This window comes from Miscanthus floridulus, chromosome 3 (genome assembly GCF_019320115.1).
Source record: "Miscanthus floridulus cultivar M001 chromosome 3, ASM1932011v1, whole genome shotgun sequence".
In the NCBI taxonomy this organism is placed as follows: domain Eukaryota; kingdom Viridiplantae; phylum Streptophyta; class Magnoliopsida; order Poales; family Poaceae; genus Miscanthus; species Miscanthus floridulus.
In genome coordinates, this window is record NC_089582.1 from 29688407 (window position 1) to 29713209 (window position 24803).

At 44.3% G+C, this 24803-nt stretch overlaps 1 protein-coding gene across 1 annotated transcript; it reads right to left on the reverse strand.

The window, feature by feature from the left end:
• Window positions 1-117: 117 nt before the first annotated feature.
• On the reverse strand, window positions 118-24803 carry LOC136543420 (protein pxr-1-like). Its single transcript, XM_066535875.1, has 2 exons — window positions 23747-24803; window positions 118-191 (listed from the first exon to the last, which is right to left on the reverse strand). Exons 1-2 carry the CDS (start codon window positions 24801-24803, stop codon window positions 118-120), a joined length of 1131 nt encoding a protein of 376 aa, XP_066391972.1.

The window sequence follows — 24803 nt, forward strand, 5'->3', positions numbered from 1 at the left end:
AGAGAAGGGGCAGAGCCATAGAGGCCTGGAGGGTGGTGGGGAACGTGAGAGACGTGTGGGGGCGGTGGAACAATCAGGAATGGGAGAGTCGGGGCTGTTGAAATGTCCGGACGGGAGTCACGGGATGGACCACTGCGGTTGCTTAGGCTGCCCGTCTGCATGCCCAGTAAGGAGGCGCTCGGACGGACGTCCTGACCCAACATTATCAAAAATTTAAATTTAAAGAACTAGAAGTATTATCCTTGAAATCTCCTAGTTTACAGGTATCCGTAAGAAATATAGTATGTCAAATTTTTTTTTGAGGAATGTCAAAACAATAAAAATATAAATGAACAGTACCATCTTACGCACCTAAAGCAAATGGGCCAAGGCCCAACAAGCCAAAATTCCGACCCCCAGTCAACTCGAGTTTACACGTTCCCTTGTAATTTTATCTCCCACCTCAGCATAAAATTTTAGTATGTGACTCAACATGTATATATGTGTTAGCACCACTGCTATTCCTCATCTGACAACATCGCCTCGCCAAGGCCTGACTGGAGGAAATGGGCCTGGAGAAGAAGACAGGCGGTCCAAAAGGATTCGGAAGACTAACCTGAAGGTGTTCGGTCCAACATGGCTTGCTTGGCTGATTAGTATAAGTATAGAGAAGATGGGAAAGAGTGGCTTATGAAATTTGTAAACCCAATCCTATTCTGTTATGCAATAGAACTCCTCCGTATTGTATCTTTCTCTGTTCTATTGCTTACTTCTTCCCCAATCCAATTCCCGATTGCCTTCTGCTAACAATTTGGTATCAGACGTCTTCTTCGATCCATCGCTCCTCTACTCCTCCCCTATTCTTCTTCTCCGCCCTGGATCTCACTGCCGCCGCCACCCACGACCACTTCACTCGCCGGCAACAATCTCTCGGCGTCATGGATCCCAATCTAAAATCATCCTCGACAAGCTCGATGACTTTGGCAAGTGGCTCGACAACCATGACGCTCGGCTTCATTAGCGCTTCACCAACCTCGACCGCGACCTCTCTGCCCGCAACAACAACATTGATTGTGGCCTTGCCAATTTAGAGTCGTCCTGCGCTTCGACCGTGGATCCGAGCATCTCCGACGGCCTCGCCACGCTAGAGTTGGCGTACTCCACCTAGGCTTCAGACATCGCCCAACGCATCGCCACGCTTGAGTTGGTCCATGTCGCGCACTCCACCGATGACCATGATGCACGAGTGACCAAGCTGGAGGCAGTGGCGGTTGACATCAGAGCGTGGCGACCGGAGTTGGAAGGCATCGTCGATGACCTAAAGCTCCGGGTGAAGAACGCTGTGAAGAGCTTGGACCACACGGCGTTCGACACAATGTCGCATAGTCCTAGAATCATGGCCTCATCACCGATCTCGGTGCACTTTAAAGGTCCTAATATGGCTAGAGGGGGGTGAATAGCCTATTAAAAAATCTACAAGATCACTAGAGCAATTTGATTAGTATGACAAATGGCGAAATGTAAACTTGCTCTAGCTCTATAAGGGTTGCAAGCCACCTATCCAACAATTCTAGTTACTATAATCACTAGGCACACAAGAGGCTATGTTGCTACTCACTAAGAGCTCTCAAACTTGCTACACTAAAGAGCTCCACTAGATGAACTTAAACTACAAAGTAAGCTCTCAATTCTAACTACACTAAAGAGCTTGCTACAACTAGTTTGTGGGAATGTAAATGAGTGAGTAGGGTGATTATACCGCTGCATAGAGGAGTAAACCAATCACAAGATAAATGCCAATTCAATCACCGGGAGAATACCAAAGGGCAAGAGATAACCAATTTTTCTTCTGAGGTTCACGTGCTTGCCGGCACGCTAGTTCCCATTGTGTCGACCAACACTTGGTGGTTCGGCGGCTAAGAGGTGTTGCACGAACCTCGTCCACACAATTGGACACCACAAGAACCTACTCACAAGTGAGGTAACTCAATGACACGAGCAATCTACTAGAGTTACCTTTCGGCTCTCTGCCAGGGAAGGCACAAGACCCCTCACAATCACCAGGAGATGGCCATGAACAATCACCAACTCGTGCCAGTCCTCCTCCGCTACTCCAAGCCATCTAGGTGGTGGCAACCACCAAGAGAAACAAGAAATCCACAGCCACAACGATCCCCAAGTGCCACTAGATGCAATCACTCAAGCAAATGCACTTGAAATCACTCCCAATCTCACTATGATGATGAATCAAAGATAGAGATGAGTGGGAGGTGTTTGTTTAGGCTTACAAGGATGTCAAGTATGTCAAAGTGCCAAGAGAGTGAGCCCCAAGCCTGTACCTTCCTATTTATAGATCCCTAAGACTCAAAGAGCCATTAGGCACTCTCAGGGTGACCGGACGTAGCCCAGCGTCCGGTCAGCCAACGTCCGGTCGCTCCGATGACCGCCATGTGTCCCCGTTTAAACCTCATCCATCGGATGCCAATAGTCACTTAATGTTTAACGTGTAGTCAAACACTCGAACGGACACGCTGCTCCAACGGACCAGGCATAGAGCCACACCGCGTCCGTTCGATTCTAATAAGAGTCTAGAGACATTTTTCGTCGACCAAACACGTCAGGTCACGAGTGAACGGATACGCCCGAGAGTCTGGTCAGCTCCCTGCGCCTCTGCCTGTGAAAACTCTATCGATGTCAGCGTACGTCAGCCATGACCTGACGTAGCCCCTACGTGTCTGGTCGTGTGCTAACCCCTACGTCCGCTCGCCTGAAAAAGTGACCGGACACGCCGGTCAGGGCTAGAGCCAACATCCGGTCCTTCACTTCGCTCTCGGCCAGTCACTGTGCCTTCACTATAATTGACCAGACACGCGCGGGGTGAGTCCGATCACCCCACGGCCAGTGTTCGGTCATGGACTATCTCCTCCTTTTCTTTTTCTAAGTCCACAACCACTTCGCCCTTGCTTCCAACTTGCTAACCACAAAGTGTAGAACTTGTGTGCACGTGTGTTAGCATTTTTCAAAGCATTTTACAAGGGTCAAAGTTAGCACACTAGGTTCCTAAATGCATATGCAAAAGTCATGTCACCTAGTGGCACTCGATAAACCGTTTGGTAACACCCTCGGTGTTACACTATAAATCATTTGCTAAAACATGTCATGAGCATCATGTTTATGTAGTAATGCATGTAATAAAGTGTGTAGATCAATTTCTGTAACTCGAAACGATCAACTGGAATGCGAAACGAAAGTTAATTCAATAGTCATGTTATATCACTTAAGGTTTAAAACCAATTTTTATTAAGCAAAAATGCTATAGAACATGTATGTGATACTTGAATAAAGTTTGAAGTACAAAATTTGTAGATGACAATGAAATACCTACGGTCGAAAAATGATATTACTAGCTAATATTTCCAATAGCTTAGAAATGCAATTTGAAATAGAGTTCAACTCAAAACTTAGAAAATTTTTCAAGTCTACCGACTGTTAAACACTGCTATGTTTGGCAATTTATTGTGAGAGATTGGTTTAAGGTGTGGTGTAGTGTTATAGCTCTATTTGGTAGTCTTATGTGCCATCTTGTGCATGGTGAAGACGGTTTAGGTTTAGAAGCAACCGTTTGGTCATGATGAATGCTTTAAATTCGTGCGTGTCATTGTCTTGAGCGGTTTGTCGCCATGGGCGCTGTCATCGCGGGGCCACCCCATGCACGCACATTGTTGCGTGCGCGCATGCTGCCACACGTGGCCGACCATGGCCGCCTCTGGCTTGGCTAGGTCTTGGCTACCGCTGGCCTCGTAGTGCGGAGCCACCGCTGCTGCTGCTGCTGTCGACTGCCCTGCACGCACCACGACAGAGCCGCTGCCAGTGCCATCAACTCCCCACCATGTTCGCACTGCCACCCACATCATGTCGCGATGCTACCACTATTGATGCCACTACGACGCTGTACATCGACTGCTTGCCTTGTCCTAGTTTGCACATGGGTGGCCCCGCGCCGTCGTCCTGTCTTAATGGGACTGCGGCCGCGCCTACCGTGCCCCCACCTGCCTCCGCACACGCACGTGGTTTGGCCACAGTGTCACATAGCGGGTGCATAGATGTCGCCTTAAGTTTGGTAGGTCATGTCCTGCCAGGGCGTGGACGAGCCGAGCCCTCTACCACACCGTCTCTCTCTCCCTCTGCTTTTTGCCATCGTCGTGTCGCTCATGGTGAAGCCAGAGAGTGAGCACCTCTCATCAATTCCTCGTGCTTGCGTCACTGCCTTCATGCCCCCTCTCCAGCTGACCCCACCCCACCTTGACTCGCATCACGCCGAGCTCCAATTTTGGAATCTTGCCGCCGCCATACCATTAAGGCCCATCGCCACCCGCGCCGTGGCTAGTCTCCACCACTTCACCTCTCATCAAATCCTCTACACCGCTAGCTCACCTTGGCTCCCTCTTTGTCCTGCGCATGCTAGTCATAGCTCTAGTGTTGCCTCCTCGCCGCTAAAGAGGTTGTGCCATTGCTGTCCGCCATTCACCTTGTCGCGTGCACATGGCCAGCCTCGCTCGAGTCATCTCCGACCGAGCCAGCTTCTTGGTAAGGTCACTGGTGAGTTGTCGTTGCTCACCTGCTACCCTACCGCTTTGATTGTGGCTACGGCTCACCTGAACACTGTCACCATTGTCGTAGGGTGTCTGTCGTCGTGAAGAGGTCCTTCTACAACGTTTTGGCTCATGCTACCGCCGCCCATCGTCTCACGTCAAACCCTAGGTGAGTGTCGGTCTCATAGATCGGTCACTAGGGGTCCCATGTGGCCGGCGTAGGCGCCGGTGCCACTGCTCGCTGCGGCAAAGCACACGGGGGAGGCCGAGGACCTTGCTGATGTAAAGAGGAGGAAGTCCTGAGGTATTCGCTGCAAAGTCGTTGTCTGTAGAAATAGTAACGTGGATTCCAGGTTGTTTTGCTCATAGTTCAGGGGCGTTTTTGCAAGAGTACCAGCGCGCGCGGGCTTCCTCATTGTGGGCCGTCTCTGTGCGTGGACCATGCCTCACCTGTGGGCCACCGCGCGCTTGCACGCGCGCGCATTGCGCCACGTGGGCCGAAATCAGTTTAGATTTTTTGTGAAAAATAGAAATAGCTTTTCATTTGTAATTCTGAGCTGAACTTTGGTAAATCATATAAAATCATGTAGGTATCCAAAAATTTTGAAACTAATTTTGTTAAGTTCCTAAAATTGTGCTCTATATGTTAGTGTATTTAGTTTAGATATATATTTGTTGATACCAGGAACTATTAAATCATTTGAGAGTGCTTAATATTAGTAGGTTAAATATTGTAGGAAATTTTATGGCTAATTGATAATAGCTTTGGATCTAAAATTTTTATAGTAGCTTCATGGTATGGTTCGGTGCTCACTATAATTCTTGTAGCCTTAGAATAGGTTGATAAATAGGGTACCTAAGTACTCCTTGTTTTAGTATATATGAAATCGTAAATAAAGTAAGAAATGCATTTTTGGTGCTAAGATAATACTTGAATGTTTCATACCTGTTTAGTGGAAAGGATGGGTAGCTTAGCATCTTAGTCATTAGAGTTAGCTTAGTAGCTTGGTAGATGTATTGTTATTTTAAGAGCTGTTGTGGCTAAAATGCTAAGTGTGGCATCATCATTGCATGCATGTAGAGAACGTGTTGGTGGAGTTTGTGGCCGCTAGAGAGCAGGAATACGAGGAGGTGATTGAGGAGTACGAGGAGGAGGTCTTCGTACAGGAGGAAGCCTCGAAGCCACCGGCGAGTGACATAGCTGACCACACACCAGCCCAAGGCAAGCCCCGGTGCATAACCCTTATTTTGAATAAGCACTGAATATATATATGTGATGTCCACTTATGTTACAAGCATTTTATAGAAACCACATGCATAAATATATCTATCGTATGAGTCATACTAGTACATGTGTGAGTAGCTGCCATGCTTAGGTTCTTTGGTAGCGTGAGTAACCTACCGTTACTCGCAATAGGTGATTATTATAATCACTCTCATGATAAAATGATAAAAGGAAATGGAGATCGGGCAGGGATATGGTACGTGTATTGGTGGGTGTAAGAGGTTGTGTCCCGCGGCCAACGGGGCATAGCTTGGTTACAATGTTTTCCCTGTCCATGTCGATTAAGGACCGGCCATTGCATTGGGTTCTAGTCAAGTCATAGATTTATTATCCTGAGAACATACTTATTTATCGGAGCAGGGAAGGCTTGTTGCTCTCTTGTCGTGGGTTCCAGCTCTTTTCGGACTGACAGATTGGAGGCGGGGATGGTGGAGGTCTCAGCACCACTCTGAGTCCGGGACTCAGGTGTCGGGGCTTAGAGTCCAAGTTTGGACAAGGACCTGGACCCCTTGACAGGAGAGTGGTGGGTTGGTCCTGCTTGTGGCTGGGGTACAAGCGAGGTGTGTGTTTCAGGGTACCTAGCTGGGCACATTGATTCATGAATCATCGGGTCATCTGGTATGACTTGTCTATAGTCTAGCACCGTAGTAAGAACTGGAAGATGAAAGATGAAAGATGGTGAAATAGATCTGTTTGCTCAACTCTTGCTTAAAAGTAGAAGAGGTGCTTACATAGAATGGTTAGATAATGAACTAATCATGACTGATAATAAGAAACATACATAAGGATTCACTACTAGTATTGCTTTCCGCAACAAGGAAACCCAGCAAACCAAAAAGCTTATCATATCCCTTGGAGTAGGGAAAGTATTCCCACTAGTCGGGTAAGTTTTGCGAGTACATTGTGTACTCAGGGTTTATTTACCCCTGTTGTAGGTGCAGCTTGAGGAATGGCTATTGTGTGTAGGATTCTTCTGGTGGGCACAGATGGATCCTTGTATCTTATCATTAGATGTTTAATTTAATACCGCTGTTAAATTCCATACTCTGAACTTGGTATTGTAATAATGTATTTCTAAGAACTCTTGTTGTATGAAATGGACTAAGTATTGTAAGGTCGTTCTCATTATTGGATCCTAGAGGAAAAATGTGGATTCTTTGAGTTCTCCCTTGGGGTGTGCTCGACGGAACCGTCTCATGTAGCTAGCTTTCAGGGTGCTTAGTGTCTGGTGGAAGACGGGCGCCTCTAGAAGCATGCTATTTTGGGCAGTTTCTGCAACAGGTGGTACCAGAGCCAATAATGACTTACGAGTTTCATAACTCTTTTCAAAACCAAAAATTTGACCAACAAAAGTTTTGCAAAAGGTAGGATGCGAGATAATTATGTTATAAGTATAAGCCCTAGCAATATGGTCTATCTATGATAGCGGCACTGATTTATCTAATCAATTTCTGCAGGTACACTAACTTACGCTGCGTAAGAATCGTTTAGCGTACGGAAAGTGAGTGTGCGATGTGCCAATTTTTTTGCGAATGCCGCTATATTCTGGCTTGAGTGAACGGGTAGGCCGATGCATGCATCATGAAAAGAGAATCTCGCTTAAACTAAACTTCCCCCCCTACACGTATAATTTGGATTAGTGAATTGATAGGATAACCTAAAAATGCTTTAATAAAAGTCTTATCATTTCTCTAATCTCTTGCTCCTAATCTAGAGGGTTGTTCCTAATGGTCGGTTCCTATCTGTTTATAGATGAACCTGAGGTCTGGTATTAGGAGTACCAATGCTAGGATAGACCCTGGTGATAACGGTCACGGTGAGGGCATTGGCAACACCAATGGGGAGAGCCACGAGGCCCCACTTCTGGCTCCTCCTCTGCCACCACCGCCACCTCCAATGACCCATGCGGAGATGATGGCAGAGATGCTGGTTGCTCGGCGTGAGTCACCCCATGCCTTGGAGATGCTTGCCTAGGCCATTGGTGGCTTCACCCATGGAGGCCACGGAGGCAATGGTGGGAACGTGGGTGTTGCCCATGGTCCTGAGGGGCCCTGTTCTTACTAGGATTTCTTGAAGACGCACCCAACCATGTTCACACCGACTGCTGAGCCTCTAAACGTGGAGCATTGGCTTCGTATTCTAGAGCAAAAGTTTCTACTACTCATTGTAACTGAGGAGCAGAAGGTGCGCTTTGCAGCACAGTAGCTATTGTGTTCTGGCAGTGTATGGTGGGACATGTTCAATGCCATGCAGCCGGTGGATCACCATGTGACTTTGTAGGAGTTTACCACTACTTTCAGAGAGTGCTACATTCCTGCTGGTGTGTTGAATAGGAAGTTGATGGAGTTCCTGGACCTGAGGCAAGGGAGCATGTCTGTGATGGATTACGTGAACAAGTTCAACCATCTATCATAGTATGCTGGGACACATGTCGATACTGATGAGAAGAAGAGGGACCGTTTCTATCACGACCTCTCTTGCAGTCTGTAGAAGGAGCTGTACATAGGGAACTACCAGACTTTTGGTGCTATGATGAATGCTGCTATTGCCATGGAGGGACTTTAGCATGACTCTCAGGCTGAGTGGAAGCGCAAGCGGGTGACTACTGGGTCTTCTAGTCACCCCTAGGCTCAGGAGGTATAGGTCAGGTCGGTGCCCTATCAGTCTTTGGGTGGGCAGTCGTTCTGTCAGCCTCAGTAGACCTACAAGGCACCTCTCACTCAAGACCATGCACCTACTCAGTAGGTGCAATAACAACCCCAAGGACAACATGTTCTGCCTTGTTTGGGATAGGGGAACAAGCCTGGTGCTTGTTTCAAGTGTGGTAAGGAGGGCCACTATGCTTGGGAGTGTCCATAGAACTAGCCTATGCAGTCTTCCTAGCCTTCAGCTAACTCATGTCTGATCAAGCGGACGATTATCAAGAAGAAGGTGCCCGTAAGAACGCGCTGGGCAAGTTAACTTCACTAAGGCTGAGGAGATCTTGCAGAATGAACCTGTGATGGCTGGTATGTTTACCATTGATTCCCACCCAGCATATGTGTTGTTTGATTCTGGTGCATCACATTCATTCATGAGCATGGGGTTTGCACAGATGCACAATATATCTCTTATGGCTATACCTATTGCCTATAGAATCAGTACTCCAGGTGTGTAGTTGTGCGTTAATACTCAGATGGATATAGTCGGATTAGTGCTAGCCACTCACACTTACCGCCTCCAGTTCATGGTGCTGCCCGGGCAAGGCATAGATGCAATTCTGGGCATGAACTGGTTGCGAGTTTATGGGGTAGTCTTGGATCTTAAGCAGAGAGTTGTTGTGTTATGGCTTTCTTCTTCCAAGGATAGGATGTCTCTTCTTATGCCCTTAGATCTAGCCTTACCTGTTGCTGCTCATGTTGAAGCCTCTCCTGATCTTGCCTCTATTCCTCTAGTCTATGAGTTTCTAGATGTCTTTCTTGAAGATCTACCTGGGTTGCCACCGGATAGAGATATGAAGTTTTCCATTGAGTTAGAACCTAGCACTGTTCCTATTTCCCAGCGTCCCTACCGCATGGCTCCTAAAGAACTAGCTGAAATGAAGAAGCAGTTAGAGGAATTATTAGAGAAGGGCTTTATCCGTCCTAGTTCTTCACCATAGGGTTGTCCAACTATTTTTGTGAAGAAGAAGGATGGTACTCTACGGATGTGCGTAGATTACCGCCCTCGCAATGCGGTAACCATTAAAAACAAGTATCCTTTACCTCATATTGATACTTTGTTCAATCAGTTGGCTGGTGCCAAAGTGTTTTCAAAGATTGATCTTCATTCTGGATATCATCAAATTAAGATTCGGCCACAAGATATAGCTAAGACATCTTTCTCTACTAGGTATGGGCTGTATGAATACCTAGTTATGTCCTTTGGTCTCACCAATGCTCCTGCATTCTTCATGTATCTCATGAATTTAGTCTTCATGCTAGAGTTGGATTAGTTTGTAGTGGTGTTCATTGATGATATTTTGATATACTCCAAGAACAATGAAGAGCATGCACAACATCTTCAGATAGTACTGACTTGATTAAGGGAACATAAGCTATATGTCAAATTCAGCAAGTGTGAGTTCTGGTTAGATCGAGTGTAGTTTTTGGGACATGTTCTGACACCTGAAGGTGTCTCTGTAGACCCAAGCAAGGTGCAAGATGTGTTAAGTTGAAAGTCTCCAAAGTCAGTGCATCAGATCCATCAGTTCCTTGGTCTTACTAGTTATTATCAGTGCTTCATTCCTAACTTCTCCAAAATAGCTCAGCCGATGACCAAGCTGCTCCAGAAAGATGTCGAGTTTCTATGGAGTCCGGCTTGTGAAGAAGCTTTTCAAGCCCTGAAGCAATTTCTTACCTATGCTCCTGTTCTTGCCCAACCAGATATTGATAGGCCATTTGATGTGTATTGTGATGCCTCAAGGACTAGACTAGGATGCGTGCTTGTGCAAGATGGGCGTGTGATAGTTTATGCTTCACGCTAGCTGAAAAAACACGAGGTGAATTATCCCACCCATAATTTAGAGTTGGCTGCTATGGTGCACGCTCTAAAAATTTGGAGGTATTATTTGTTGGGAAATAAAGTACACATTTTTATGGATCATAAGAGCCTCAAATATATTTTCACTCAGTCCGAGCTAAACATGAGGCAACGGAGATGGTTGGAGCTAATCAAGGATTATAATTTGGAGGTTCATTACTATCTGGGAAAAGCTCATGTGGTAGCTAATGCTTTGAGCCAAAAGTCACACCAAGTTGAAGAAGCACCTTTGTCTCTCAACCATGCTGAGGTGCTAACCCATATTGCTCTGGTCTCGGATTTACTTGAGCAAATTATTATAGAGCAAAGGCAAGACACTTCAGAAATTTCTCACATCAAGAAGTTAATTGCTGAAGAGCGTGGTCCTCATTTTAGTTTTGATGATCATGGTGTTGTGAGGTTCAAGAACAGATTGGTTGTTCCATCAAGAGAGGAGCTTAGAAGAAAAATCTTGGATGAAGCTCATCATTCCAAGTTGTCCATCCATCCATAAAGTAACAAGATGTACCATGATTTGTGCCACTTGTATTAGTAGTCAAATATGAAGCAGGATATCACCAAGTACGTCGCGGAGTGTGACACTTGTGGAAGAGTTAAGGCAAACCATATGCGTACACTAGGATTTTTGCAGCCTTTGTCTATTCCTGTTTGGAAATAGGAAGATATTTCCATGGACTTTATTGTGGGTTTACCCGGCACGTCCAAGGGGTATGACTCTATTTGGGTCATTGTGGATCGCCTTACTAAGTCTTCTCATTTTCTCCTGATAGATATAAGGTATTTAGCCAAGAAGTATGCCAAGTTGTCTTTTGATCAAATTGTGACCCTATATGGAGTTCCTCTTACTATCGTCTCTGATAGAGGGTCAATCTTTGTCTCTTATTTCTGGGAGCAACTTCAGCAATGTCTTGGTACTAGTCTCTTCAGAAGTTTAGCTTATCATCCACAAACTGATGGCCAAATAGAAGGGGTAAATCAGGTACTTGAGGATATGTTGAGAGCTTGTGCCATTTCTTTTCCTGAGAAGTGGGATGAATGCTTGAACTTAGTTGAGTTTTCTTACAACAATAGCTATCAAGAAAGCATTCGTATGGCACCCTTTGAAGCTATGTATGGAAAGAAATGTAGGACACCACTAAACTGGGTCGAAGTAGGTGACCATGGATATTTTGGACCTAATTTTATCGAGGAAGCTCGAGAGCAAGTCAGTATTATTCAGAGCCATTTAAAGGCAGCTCAAAGTCATCAGAAAACTTATGCGGACAAGAGGAAAAGGCCCTTGTAATTTGAAGAGGGTGATCATGTGTATCACAAAGTGTCTCCCATGAGAGGTGTGCATCGATTTGGTGTCTGTGGGAAGTTAGCTCCTCACTATGTTGGGCCTTATTAGGTTTTGGAGCGATGTGGTCCTATTGCTTATCGTCTCCAGCTCTCGGATATTTTGTCAGCAGTGCATAATGTCTTCCATGTTTTCTAGTTAAAGAAATGTTTGTGGATCCCCGATGAAACTATGGAAATTGAAGGACTTCCCCTCTAGCCTGGCTTGTCTTATATTGAGCATCTTGTCAAGATCTTGGACAAAAAAGAAAGAGTGACTAGAAATAGTATGGTGAAGTTTTACAAAGTTCAGTGGCAAAATCACTTAGAGGACGAAGCAACGTGGGAGCAAGAAAGTTATATATTGAAGCATTATCCCCACCTTCTTTCTAGTTAACCGAGGTAATTGTTTAAATCAGAATTTACTTCTTATCTCTTTTCCCACACTAGGCACATGAAATCGTGGGACGAGATTTTATTTAAGGGGGGTAGATTTGTAACACCCTTTGTGTTACACTATAAATCATTTACTAAAACATGTCATGAGCATCATGTTTATGTAGTAATGCATGTAATAAAGTGTGTAGATCAATTTTTGTAACTCGAAACGACCAACCGGAATGCGAAACGAAAGTTAATTCAATAGTCATGTTATATCACTTAAGGTTTAAAACTAATTTTTATTAAGAAAAAATGTTATAGAACATGTATGTGACAATTGAATAAAGTTTGAAGTACAAAATTTGTAGATGACAATGAAATACCTCCGGTCGAAAAATGATATTACTAGCTAATATTTCCAATAGCTTAGAAATGTAATTTGAAATAGAGTTCAACTCAAAACTTAGAAAAAAATTCAAGTCTGCCGACTGTTAGACACTGCTATGTTTGGAAATTTATTGTGAGAGATTGGTTTAAGGTGTGGTGTACTGTTATAGCTCTATTTGGTAGTCTTATGTGCCATCTTGTGCATGGTGAAGATGGTTTCGGTTTAGGAGCAACCGTTTGGTCGTGATGAACGCTTTAAAATTCATGCATGTCACTGTCTTGAGCAGTCTGTCGTTGTGGGCACGGTCACTGTGGGGCCACCCCACGAGCGCACATGGTTGCGCGTGTGCACACTGCCACGCACGGCCGACCATGGCCGCCTCTAGCTTGGCCAGGTCTCGACTGTCGCTGTCCCCGCAGCGCGGTGCCGTCGCTGCTGCTACTACCGACTACCCTGCACGCACCTCGATGGAGTCACTACCGATGCCATCAACTCACCATCACATCTGCACTGCTACCCGCCTTGAGTCATGATGCTACCGCTATCGATGGCACTGCGATGTTGTACAGCTGCCGCTTGCCTTCTCCTAGTGTGCATGTGGGCGGCCCCACAACGTCGTCCTATCTTAATGGCATTGTGGCCGTGCCTACCGTGCCCCCACCTACCTCCGCACATGCACATGGCTTGGCCATAGTGTCGCATAGCGGGCACATAGACACCACCTTAAGTTTGATCGGTCGCGTCCCGCCAGGGTGTGGATGAGCCGAGCCCTCTGCCACACCGTCTCTCTCTCCCTCTGCTTTCCGCCATCATCATGTTGTGTCGTGGTGAAGCTAGAGAGCGAGCACCTCTCATCAATTCCTCATGCTTGCATCTCTACCTTCATGCCCCCTCTCCAGCCACCCACACCCCGCCTTGACTCGTGTCTCGCCGAGCTCCAATTTTGGAATCTTGCCGCCACCGTGCGGTTAAGGCCCGTCACCACCCACGCCATGGCCAGTCTCCACCACTTCACCTCTCATTAATTCCTCTGCACTGCTAGCTCGCCTTGACTCCCTCTTGGTCATGAGCATCCTAGTCACAGCTCTAGTGCCACCTCCTCGCCGCTGATGCGGCCGTGCCATTGCGGTTCGCCATTCACCTCACCACGTGCACATGGCCAGCCTCGCTCAGGTCATCTCTAGCCGAGCCAGCTTCTTGGTAAGGTCACTGGTGAGTTGTCGTTGCTCACCCGCTACCTTACCGCCTTGATTGTGGCTGTGGCTCACCTAAACATTGTTGCCATTGCCATAGGGTGTCCGCCATTGTGGAGAGGTCCTTCTACAATGTCTCGGCTCATACAACCGCCGCCCATCATCTCGTGTCGAACCCTAGGTGAGCATTAGTCTCAAAGATAGCTCACCGGCGGTCCCATGTGGCCAGCGTAGGCACCGGTGCCACTGCTCGCCGCGTCAGAGTGCGCGGGGGAGGTCGAGGACCTTGCTGATGTAAAGAGGAGGAAGTCCCGAGGGATTCATTGCAAAGTCGCAGTTTGTAGAAATTGTAATGTGGATTGCGGGTTGTTTTGCTCATAGTTTAGGGGCATTTTTGCAAGAGTACCAGTGCGTGCGAGCTTCCTCGTCGTGGGCCATCTCTGTGCGTGGGCCGTGCCTCACCTGTGGGCCGCCCGCACGCTCACGTGCGCGCGCATTTCGCCGCGTGGGCCGAAATCAGTTTAGGTTTTCGTGGAAAATAGAAATAGCTTTTCATTTGTAATTCTGAGCTAAAGTTTGGTAAATCATATAAAATCATGTAGGTATCCAAAAATTGTGAAACTAATTTTGTTAAGTTCCTAAAATTGTGCTATATCTATTAGTGTTTTTAGTTCAGATATATTTGTTGATACCAGGAACTATTAAATCATTTAAGAGTGCTTAATATTAGTAGGTTAAATATTGTAGGAAATTTTGTGGCCAATTGATAATAGCTTTGGATCTAAAAATTTTACAGTAGCTTCATGGTATTATTAGGTGCTCACTGTAATTCTTGTAGCCTTAGAATAATTTGATAAATAGGGTAGCTAAGTACTCCTTGTTTTAGTATATATGAAATCGTAAATAAAGTAAGAAATGCATTTTTTTGGTGCTAAGATAATACTTGAATGTTTCATACCTATTTAGTGGAAAGGATGGGTAGCTTAGCATCTTAGTCATTAGAGTTAGCTTAGTAGCTTGGTAGATGTATTGCTATTTTAAGAGCTGTTGTGGCTAAAATGCTAAGTATTGCATCATCATTGCATGCATGTAGAGAACGCGTTGGTGGAGTTCGTGGCCGCTGGAGAGCAGGAATACGAGGAGGTGATTGAGGAGTATGAGGAGGAGGTCTTCGTATAGGAGGAAGCCTCGGAGCCACCGACGACTGACATAGCTGACCACCCACCTACCCAAGGCAAGCCCCGATGCATAACCCTTATTTTGAATAAGCACTGAATATATATCTGTGATGTGCACTTATGTTACAGGCATTTTATAGAAACCACATGGATAAATATATCTATCGTATGAGTCCTACTAGTATAGGTGTGAGTAGCTACCATGCTTAGGTTCTTTGGTAGTGTGAGTAACCTGCCGTTACTCACAATAGGTGATTATTATAATCACTCTCATGATAAAATGATAAAAGGAAATGGAGATCAGGCAGGGATATGGTACATGTATTGGTGGGTGTAAGAGGTTGTGTCCCACGGCCAACGGGGCATAGCTTGGTTACAATGTTTTCCCTGTCCGTGTCGATTAAGGGCCGGCCATTGCATTGGGTTCTAGTCAAGTCATAGATTTATTATCCTAAGAACATACTTGTTTATGGGAGCAGGGAAGGCTTGTTGCTCCCTTGTCATGGGTTTTGGCTCTTTTTGGACTGACAGATTGGAGGTGGGGATGGTGGAGGTCTCAGCACCACTCTGAGTCTGGGACTCAGGTGTGGGGGCTTAGAGTCCAAGTTTGGACAAGGACCTGGACCCCTTGACAGGAGAGTGGTGGGTTGGTCTTGCTTGTGGCTGGGGTACAAGCGGGGTTTGTGTTTCGGGGTACCTAGCTGGGCACATTGATTCGTGAATCGTTGGGTAATTCGGTATGACTTGTCTATAGTCTAGCACCGTAGTAAGAACTGGAAGATGAAAGATGGTGAAATAGATCTATTTGCTCAACTCTTGCTTGAAAGTAGAAGAGGTGCTTACATAGAATGGTTAGATAATGAACTAATCATGACTGATAATAAGAAACATACATAAGGATTCACTACTAGTATTGCTTTCCGCAACAACCACGACAAGGTAGGCCAATGCATGCATCATGAAAAGAGAATCTTGCTTAAACTAAACTCCCCCCCTACACGTATAATTTGGATTAGTGAATTGATAGGATAACCTAAAAATGCTTTAATAAAAGTCTTGTCATTTCTCGAATCTCTTGCTCCTAATCTGGAGGGTTGTTCCTAATGGTTGGTTCCTATCTATTTATAGATGAACCTGAGGTCTGGTCATAGGAGTACCAATGCTTGGACAGATCCCGGTGATAACGGTCACGGTGAGGGCACTGGCAACACCAATGGGGAGAGCCACGAGGCCCTACTTCTGGCTCCTCCTCTGCCGCCCCCACCACCTCCAATGACCCATGCGGAGATGATGGTAGAGATGCTGGCTGCTCAGCGTGAGTCACCCCGTGCCTTGGAGATGCTTGCCTAGGCCATTGGTGGCTTCGCCCGTGGAGGCCATGGAGGCAATGGTGGGAACGGGGGTGGTGCCCGTTGTCCTGAGGGGCCCTGTTCTTACTAGGATTTCTTGAAGACACACCCAACCATGTTCACACCGACTGCTGAGCCTCTAAACGTGGAGCATTGGCTTCGTATTCTGGAGCAAAATTTTTTGCTATTCATTGTAACCGAGGAGCAGAAGGTGCGCTCTATAGCACAGTAGCTGTTGGGTTCTGCCAGTGCATGGTGGGACATGTTCAATGCCATGCAACTGGTGGATCACCATGTGACTTTGTAGGAGTTTACCACTACTTTCAGAGAGTGCTACATTCCTACTGGTGTGTTGAATAGGAAGTTGACGGAGTTCCTGGACCTGAGGCAAGGGAGCATGTCTGTGATGGATTACGTGAACAAGTTCAACCATCTATCATAGTATGCTGGGACCCATGTCGATATTGATGAGAAGAAGAGGGACCGTTTCTATCATGACCTCTCTTGCAGTCTATAGAAGGAGCTATACATAGGGAACTACCAGACTTTTGGTGCTATGATGAATGCTGCTATTGCCATGGAGGAACTTTAGCGTGACTCCTAGGCTGAGTGGAAGCACAAGTGGGTGACTACTGGGTCTTCTAGTCACCCCTAGGCTCAGGAGGTATAGGTCAGGTCGGTGCCCTATCAGTCTTTGGGTGGGCAGTCGTTCTGTTAGCCTTAGTAGACCTACAAGGCACCTCTCACTCAAGACCATGCACCTACTCAGCAGGTGCAATAACAACCCAAGGACAACAGGTTCTGCCTCATCTGGGATAGGGGAACAAGCCTAGTGCTTGTTTCAAGTGTGGTAAGGTGGGCCACTATGCTCGGGAGTGTCCACAGAACTAGCCTATGCAGTCTTCCTAGCCTTCAGCTAACTCCTGTCTGATCAAGCGGACGATTATCAAGAAGAAGGTGCCCGTAAGAACGCGCTGGGCAAGTTAACTTCACTAAGGCTGAGGAGATCTTGCAGAATGAACCTGCGATGGCTGGTATGTTTACCATTGATTCCCACCCATCATATGTGTTGTTTGATTTTGGTGCATCACATTCATTCATGAGCATGGGGTTTGCACAGAGGCACAATATATCTCTTATGGCTATACCTATTGAATATAGAATCAGTACTCCAGGTGTGTAGTTCTGCGTTAATACTTAGATGGACACAGTCAGATTAGTGCTAGCCACTCACACTTACCGCCTCTAGTTCATGGTGCTGCCCGGGCAAGGCATAGATGCAATTCTGGGCATGAACTGGTTGCGAGTTTATGGGGTAGTCTTGGATCTTAAGCAGAGAGTTGTTGAGTTATGACTTTCTTCTTCCAAGGATAGGATGTCTCTTCTTATGCCCTCAGATTCAGCCTTACCTGTTGCTGCTCATGTTGAAGCCTCTCCTGATCTTGCCTCTATTCCTCTGGTCTATGAGTTTCCAGATGTCTTTCTTGAAGATCTACCTAGGTTGCCACCGGATAGAGATATGAAGTTTTTCATTGAGTTAGAACCTAGCACAGCTCCTATTTCCCAGCATCCCTACCGCATGGCTCCTAAAGAACTAGCTGAAATGAAGAACTAGTTAGAGGAATTATTAGAGAAGGGCTTTATCCGTCCTAGTTCTTCACCATAGGGTTGTCCAGCTATTTTTGTGAAGAAGAAGGATGGTACTCTGCGGATGTGCATAGATTACCGCCCTCGCAATGCGGTAACCATTAAAAACAAGTATCCTTTACCTCGTGTTGATACTTTGTTCAATCAGCTGGCTGGTGCCAAAGTGTTTTCAAAGATCGATCTTTGTTTTGGATATCATCAAATTAAGATATATATGGAAACCACCTGCATAAATATATATGTCCTATGAGTCCTACTAGTACATGTGCGAGTAGCTGCCATGCTTAGGTTTTTCGGTAGCGTGAGTAACCAACCGTTACTCGCAATAGGTGATTATTATTATCACTCTCTTGATAAAATGGTGAAAGGAAATGGAGATCGGGCAGGGATATGGTATGGGTATTGGTGGGTGTAAGAGGTTGTGTCCCGTGGCCAACGGGGCATAGCTTGGTTACACTATTTTCCCTATTCGTGTCAATTAAGGACCGACCATTGCATTGGGTTCTAGTCAAGTCAAAGATTTATTATCCTGAGCACATACTTGTTTATGGGAGCAGGGAAGGCTCGTTGCTCTCTTATTGTGGCTTCTGGCTCTTTTCGGACCGACTGATTGGAGGTGGGGATAGTGGAGGTCTAAGCACCACTCTGAGTCCGGGACTCAGGTGTGGGGGCTTGGAGTCCAAGTTTGGACAGAGACATGGACCCCTTGATAGGAGAGTGGTGGGTTGGTCCTGCTTGTGCCTGAGGTACAAGCAGGGCGTGTGTTTTAGGGTACCTAGCTGGGCACATTGTAATCTGGTATGACTTGTCTATAGTCTAGCACCATAGTAAGAACTAGAAGATGAAAGATGGTGAAATGGATCTATTTACTCAACTCTTGCTTGAAAGTGGAATAGGTGCTTACATAGAATGGTTAGGTAATAAATTAATCATGACTGCTAATAAGAAACATACATAAGGATTCACTACTAGTATTGCTTTCCGCAACAAGGAAACCTAGCAAACCATAAAGCTTATCATATCCCTTGGAGTCGGGAAAGTATTCCCACTAGTCGGGTAAGTCTTGTGAGTACATTATGTACTCGGGGTTTATTTACCCCTGTTGCAGGTGTAGCTTGAGGAATGGCTGTTGTGTGGAGGATTCTTCTGGTGGGCACAGATGGATCCTTGTATCTTATCGTTAGATGTTTAATTTAATTCCACTGTTACATTATGTACTCTAAACTTGGTTTTGTAATAATGTATTTCAAAGAACTCTTGTTGTATGAAATTGACTAAGTATTGTAAACTCGTTCTCATTATTGGATCCTGGAGGAAAAACGTGGATTGTTTGAGTTCTTCCTTAGGGTGTGCTCGATGGAACCATGTAAAGTGAGGATCATTTTCCCAAATTAGTTCAATCTAGATCATTTGCAAAAGATATTTAACTCAGTTTAATCCAAGGGCAAGCTTCTTCACACCACCAAATAAGGGTTATCATGCACCATGTTGAGTTAAACACTTATAGCTCATTTTCTAGATCAAACACTAGGTTCACAAGCCCACAAACATGTCATATGCTACCATTAGATTATTTCAAGCATTCAAGCAATAGTGGTACTATACAAGCATCCAATCCATTTGATTTTCATGAATGAGCCTAAGGCATAATAGCAATGACTAGATGCACTAACAAGTCCTTAGCAATGGATGAATGACATATCAATCAGCTTTACCTTGCTTTGCTTGAAGGAGAGGCATGTCATATAGTGGGGGTGTATCAACACATATTTGAGAAGTCAAGTATGTTCAATTCATTCCTTAGCTTGCAAAACCTCTTCTCATCAAGTGGCTTAGTGAAGATATCAGCAAGTTGATCATCGGTGCCCACACTCTCAATGCATATGCCCCATTTTTGTTGGTGATCTTATGAAATAGTGGCGGACATCAATGTGCTTTGTTCTTGCATGTTGAACCGGATTGTTGGTGAGCTTAATAGCACTCTCATTGTCACATAGCAATGGCACTTGTTTGAATTTGATTCCAAAGTCACTCAAAGTGGCCTTCATCCAAAGTAATTGAGCACAACAACTACCAGCTAAAATGTACTCCGCTTCAACGGTTGAAAGTGCTATACTATTTTGCTTCTTTGATGACCAAGACACAAGTGATCTTCCCAATAGTTGGCATGTGCCCGATGTGCTCTGTCTCTCAACTTTGTATCCCGCATAATCGGAGTTTGAATATCCAATCAACTCAAATCTTGCTCCTTTAGGATACCACAATCTAACATTTTATGTATGCTTCAAGTACCTCAAAATTCTCTTAGTTGCCTTCAAATGACTTTCTCTTTGTGAGGCTTTAAATCTAGCACACATGCATACACTAAACATTACATCCATCCTTAATGCGGTCACATAGAGTAGGCTTCCAATCATAGACCAATACATCTTTTGATCCACCATGTTGCCACTACATCACTATCCAAGCTTCCATTTGTCCCCATTGGTGTACTAATAGCTTTAGCATCATCCATTCCAAACTTCTTGAGCATGTCTTTGATGTACTTGCCTTGACTCATAAATGTGTCATTCTTCATTTGCTTGATTTTAAGACCAAGGAAGTAACTAAGCTCTCCAATCATGGACATCTCAAACTCACTTGCCGTCATCTTTCCAAACTCCTCACAAAAATCTTGATTTGTTGATCCAAATATGATATCATCAACATAGATTTGCAACACAAACAAGTTATTGTCTAGCTTCTTGGTGAAGAGAGTGGTGTCAACCTTTTTCATCTTAAATCCTTTAGAGAGTAGGAAATCCCACAATCTCTCATACCATGCTCTTGGTGCTTGTTTCAAGCCATACAAAGCCTTTCTCAACTTGTAAACATGGTTGGGTTTCTTCTCATCTTCAAAACTAGGAGGTTGCTCAACATACACAAGCTCATTGATGTATCCATTTAGAAATGCACTTTTCACATCTATTTGGTACAACTTGATGTTGTGGGCACAATCATAGGCTAACAAGATCCTAATTGCTTCCAATCTTGCAATCAGGGCATATATTTCTCCAAAGTCAAGACCTTCAACTTGAGTGTAACCTTGAGCCACTAATATTACTTTGTTCCTTACTACTATCCTATCTTGATCTTGCTTGTTCTAAAAGACCTATTTAGTTTCAATCACATTATGATCCTTAGGCCTCTCAACTAACTCCCATACTTGATTTCTTATGAAGTTGTTTAGCTCTTCATGCATAACATTCACCCAATCAACATCCATCAAAGCTTCATCTATCTTCTTTGGTTCAATGGAGGACATAAATGAGAAATGTTCACAAAATAATGCAAATCTTGATCTTGTTTGCACACCTCTTGAGATATCACCAATAATAGAATTCAATGGATGATCTCTTGTAACATTGGTTGGTTGGAGCACTTGCACTTGATTGCTTACATTTGATTGATCATTTGGTTGAGATGATGAACTAGCCACTTGTTGATTTTGCACTTGAGATGATGAACTAGCTTGATTTGTATCAACTTGCACATTTGAGTTAGAGAGTACTTGATCTTTGCCATCTTCAACTTCAATCACCTCTTTAGGCCTTATATCACCAACATCCATATTCTTCATTGCATTGACCAATTGAGTGCTTCTCACATCATCTAGATTCTCATCTGCCTCTTGGGAACCATTGGTTTCATCAAATTCCACATCATGAACCTCCTCAAGAGTACCACTAGCCAAATTCCAAATTCTATAAGCCTTGCTAGTAGTTGAGTAACCAAGCAAGAAACATTCATCATATTTCTTCTCAAACTTGCTCAATCTAGTGCCTTTCTTTAATATGTAGCATTTGCAACCAAAAACCCAAAAGTATGCAATATTGGGCTTTCTTCCATTCAAGAGCTCATATGGTGTCTTTCTCCATCATGGGATGACAATAGAGGCGGTTGCTATAGTAGCAAGCCATGTTGATTGCTTCAACCTAGAATGAATGACTCATATTGTACTCACTCAACATTGATCTTGCCATGTCAATCAAAGTTCTATTCTTCCTCTCAACTAGGCCATTTGATTGAGGAGTGTACTTGGCCGAGAATTGATGCTTAATTCCAAACTCATCACAAATTTCAACAATTCTTGTATTCTTGAACTCACTTCCATTGTCACTTCTAACTTTCTTGATGGTTGTTTCAAACTCATTGTGAATTCTCTTGATGAATGTCTTGAAGGTTGCAAACACATCACTCTTGTCAACAAGAAAGAACACCTATGCATATCTAGTGAAATCATCCACAATCACAAATCCATACTTGTTGCCACCAATACTTGTATATGTAGTTGGCCCAAACAAATCCATATGCAACAACTCAAATACCTTAGATGTTCTCATCATACTCTTCTTAGGATGTGTGTTACCAACTTGCTTTCCGGCTTGACATGCACTACATAGCTTATCCTTCTCAAATATGACATCTTTCAAGCCTCTAACTAGATCATGCTTAATCAACTTGTTCAATTGTTTCATTCCAATATAACCAAGCCTTCTATGCCATAACCAACCCATGCTAGACTTAGTGAGCAAACATGTTGACAATTGAGCTTCTCTAGCATTGAAATCAACCAAATATAGATTATCATATCTAAATCCTTTGAATATCAAGTTAGAGCCATCTACACTTAAGATCTCTACATCATCCACACCAAATATGCACTTGAAACCAAGATCATAAAGTTGAGCTACCGACAATAGGTTGAAGTTCATGCTCTTTACTAGTAGCACATTGGAAATGCTCAAGTCATTGGATTTTGCAATCTTACCAAGACCTTTGACCTTGCCTTTGCCATTGTCACCAAATGTGATACTATCAATCCCATTGCTCTCATTTTCATTGATTGAATTGAACATTCTTGAATCACTGGTCATGTGTTGTGTGCACCCACTATCAAGCACCCAATGCCTTCCTTTGGCTTTGTAATTGACCTATAAAAGAAGATCAATTCTTTTTGGTACCCAAACTTGCTTGAGTCCTTGAACGTTAGTTACCAAGGTCTTTGGTACCCAAATGGCCTTATTCTTTGGGCCCACAATTGGTGTACCAATGAACTTAGCCTTCAGACCATTGGCACCCTTAACAAGCATATACCAAGAATCAAATCTAATTGAGGATATATTAGGTTGCTTGTTCTTGTTAGTCTTACAATATTGCTCTATATGCCCAATTTGCTTACATCTATTGCAAAACTGACCATTGCCCTTCATAAAAGCTAGCTTTGGGAGTGACAAAGGCCGCCTTACCTTTCTTGGGGGTATAACCTAATCCCTCTTTGTTGAGAGAATCTTTGGCTACCCAAGCACTTTAGCAAGCGGGCATCTCCACCATAGGCATTGCCTAAGGCACGAGTGAGCTCATTCACCTCCTTCTTGAGGGTCTTATTTTCCACCATTAGTGAGGCATCACAAGTGAAACCATCACTCAAAGGTAAAGTAGAAGTGGTAGTGCTACAAGAAGGGTTAGTGGGAGCAACAACAATGGGCTTATAAAAAGATTCATCAATAATATCATGTGTTAGTCCCACATCACATGTAACAATCACTTGCTCCTTCTTGGCTTGCTCGATGAGAGAGGAGTCAGCCTTTTCAAGCTTAGAGTGAGCTTTGCCAAGCTTCTCATGGGCTTCCATTAGCCTCTCATAAGTGGCATTGAGCTCATCAAAGGACTGCTCAAGAAATTTGACTTTCTTGTGCAACTCTTTGCACTCCTTTATCTTCATCTCAAAGCAAGTGTGCACTTGCTCACACATGTTCAAGAGCTCCTCCTTGGAGTATTGCTCATCATCATCATCATCACTCCTACAAGCATCACTTTCACATTCATCATCATTACTCACATCATATTTTATCTTGGTAGGCTTTGCCATGAGGCATGCCGATGGAGTGTCAAAGATGGAAGGCTTGTCATTCATGGTAATGTTTGCTAGTGCTTTCTTGATGGATTTCTTGTCATCATCACTAGAGTCATTAGTATCCGAAGAGCCATCACTATCCCAAGTGACCACATAGCCTCCACCCTTCTTCTTCTTTTGTAAGGTCTTCGTCTTCTCCTTCTTCTCTTTCTTTTCCTTCTTGTGCTTCTTCTTCTCATCCTCATCATTGTCACTATTGTAGGGACAATCCGCTACAACATAATCGGGGCACTTGCAATTGTAGCATCTTCTCACATATTCTTTGCTCTTGGTGTGATCTCTTCTCTTTCTTGCACCATAGCCCTTCTTCTTCATGAATTTTCCCATCTTGCGCACAAAGAGAGCTATAGCTTCATCATCAATGTTACTAAGATCTTTATCATCACTTGATTCTTTCTTAGACTTGCCCTTGTTTTTGGATGATGAGCTAGCCTTGAATGCCACACTCCTCTTCTTCTTGTCTTCTTCCTTCACAAGTTCTTCACCATCACTATTGTATTGGTCCTCGGTCATCACATCACCAAGCACCTCATTTGGAGTGACATCCTTCAATCCACCTCTAAAGATGATAGTTCTCAATGTCTCGAATCTCTTTGGCAAATATATCAAAAACTTGTGAGAGAAGTCCTCATCCTTCACCTTCTCACCCAAACTCTTGAGATCATTCATGATGACTTGTAGCCTATAGAACATCTCCGGAATAGACTCACCATCCTTCATCTTGAAGTTTGATATCTTGTCCTTGAACATGTAGAGCTTGGCACTTTTTACCATTGAAGTGCCCTCATATGTTTCTTCTAGTCTCACCCAAACTTCACTTGCCTTCTCAAGATCTTTGATTTGCTCAAACACTTTTGAATCAATGCCATTGTATATTGTGTTGAGTGCCATGGTATTGCATTGTTTGATGATCTTGTCAATGTCGGTGAGATTGGTAGGGTCAAGAATCACAAACTCATTCTCTACCACATCCCACAT

Coding starts and splice junctions, on each gene's coding strand:
- LOC136543420 (XM_066535875.1), bottom strand. CDS start 24,803: ATGTGGGATGTGGTAGAGAATGAGTTTGTGATTCTTGACCCTACCAAT. Junction 192..23,746: donor CAAGATAAAATATGATGTGA/GTAATGATGATG, acceptor ATGTTGGGTCAG/GACGTCCGTCCGAGCGCCTC.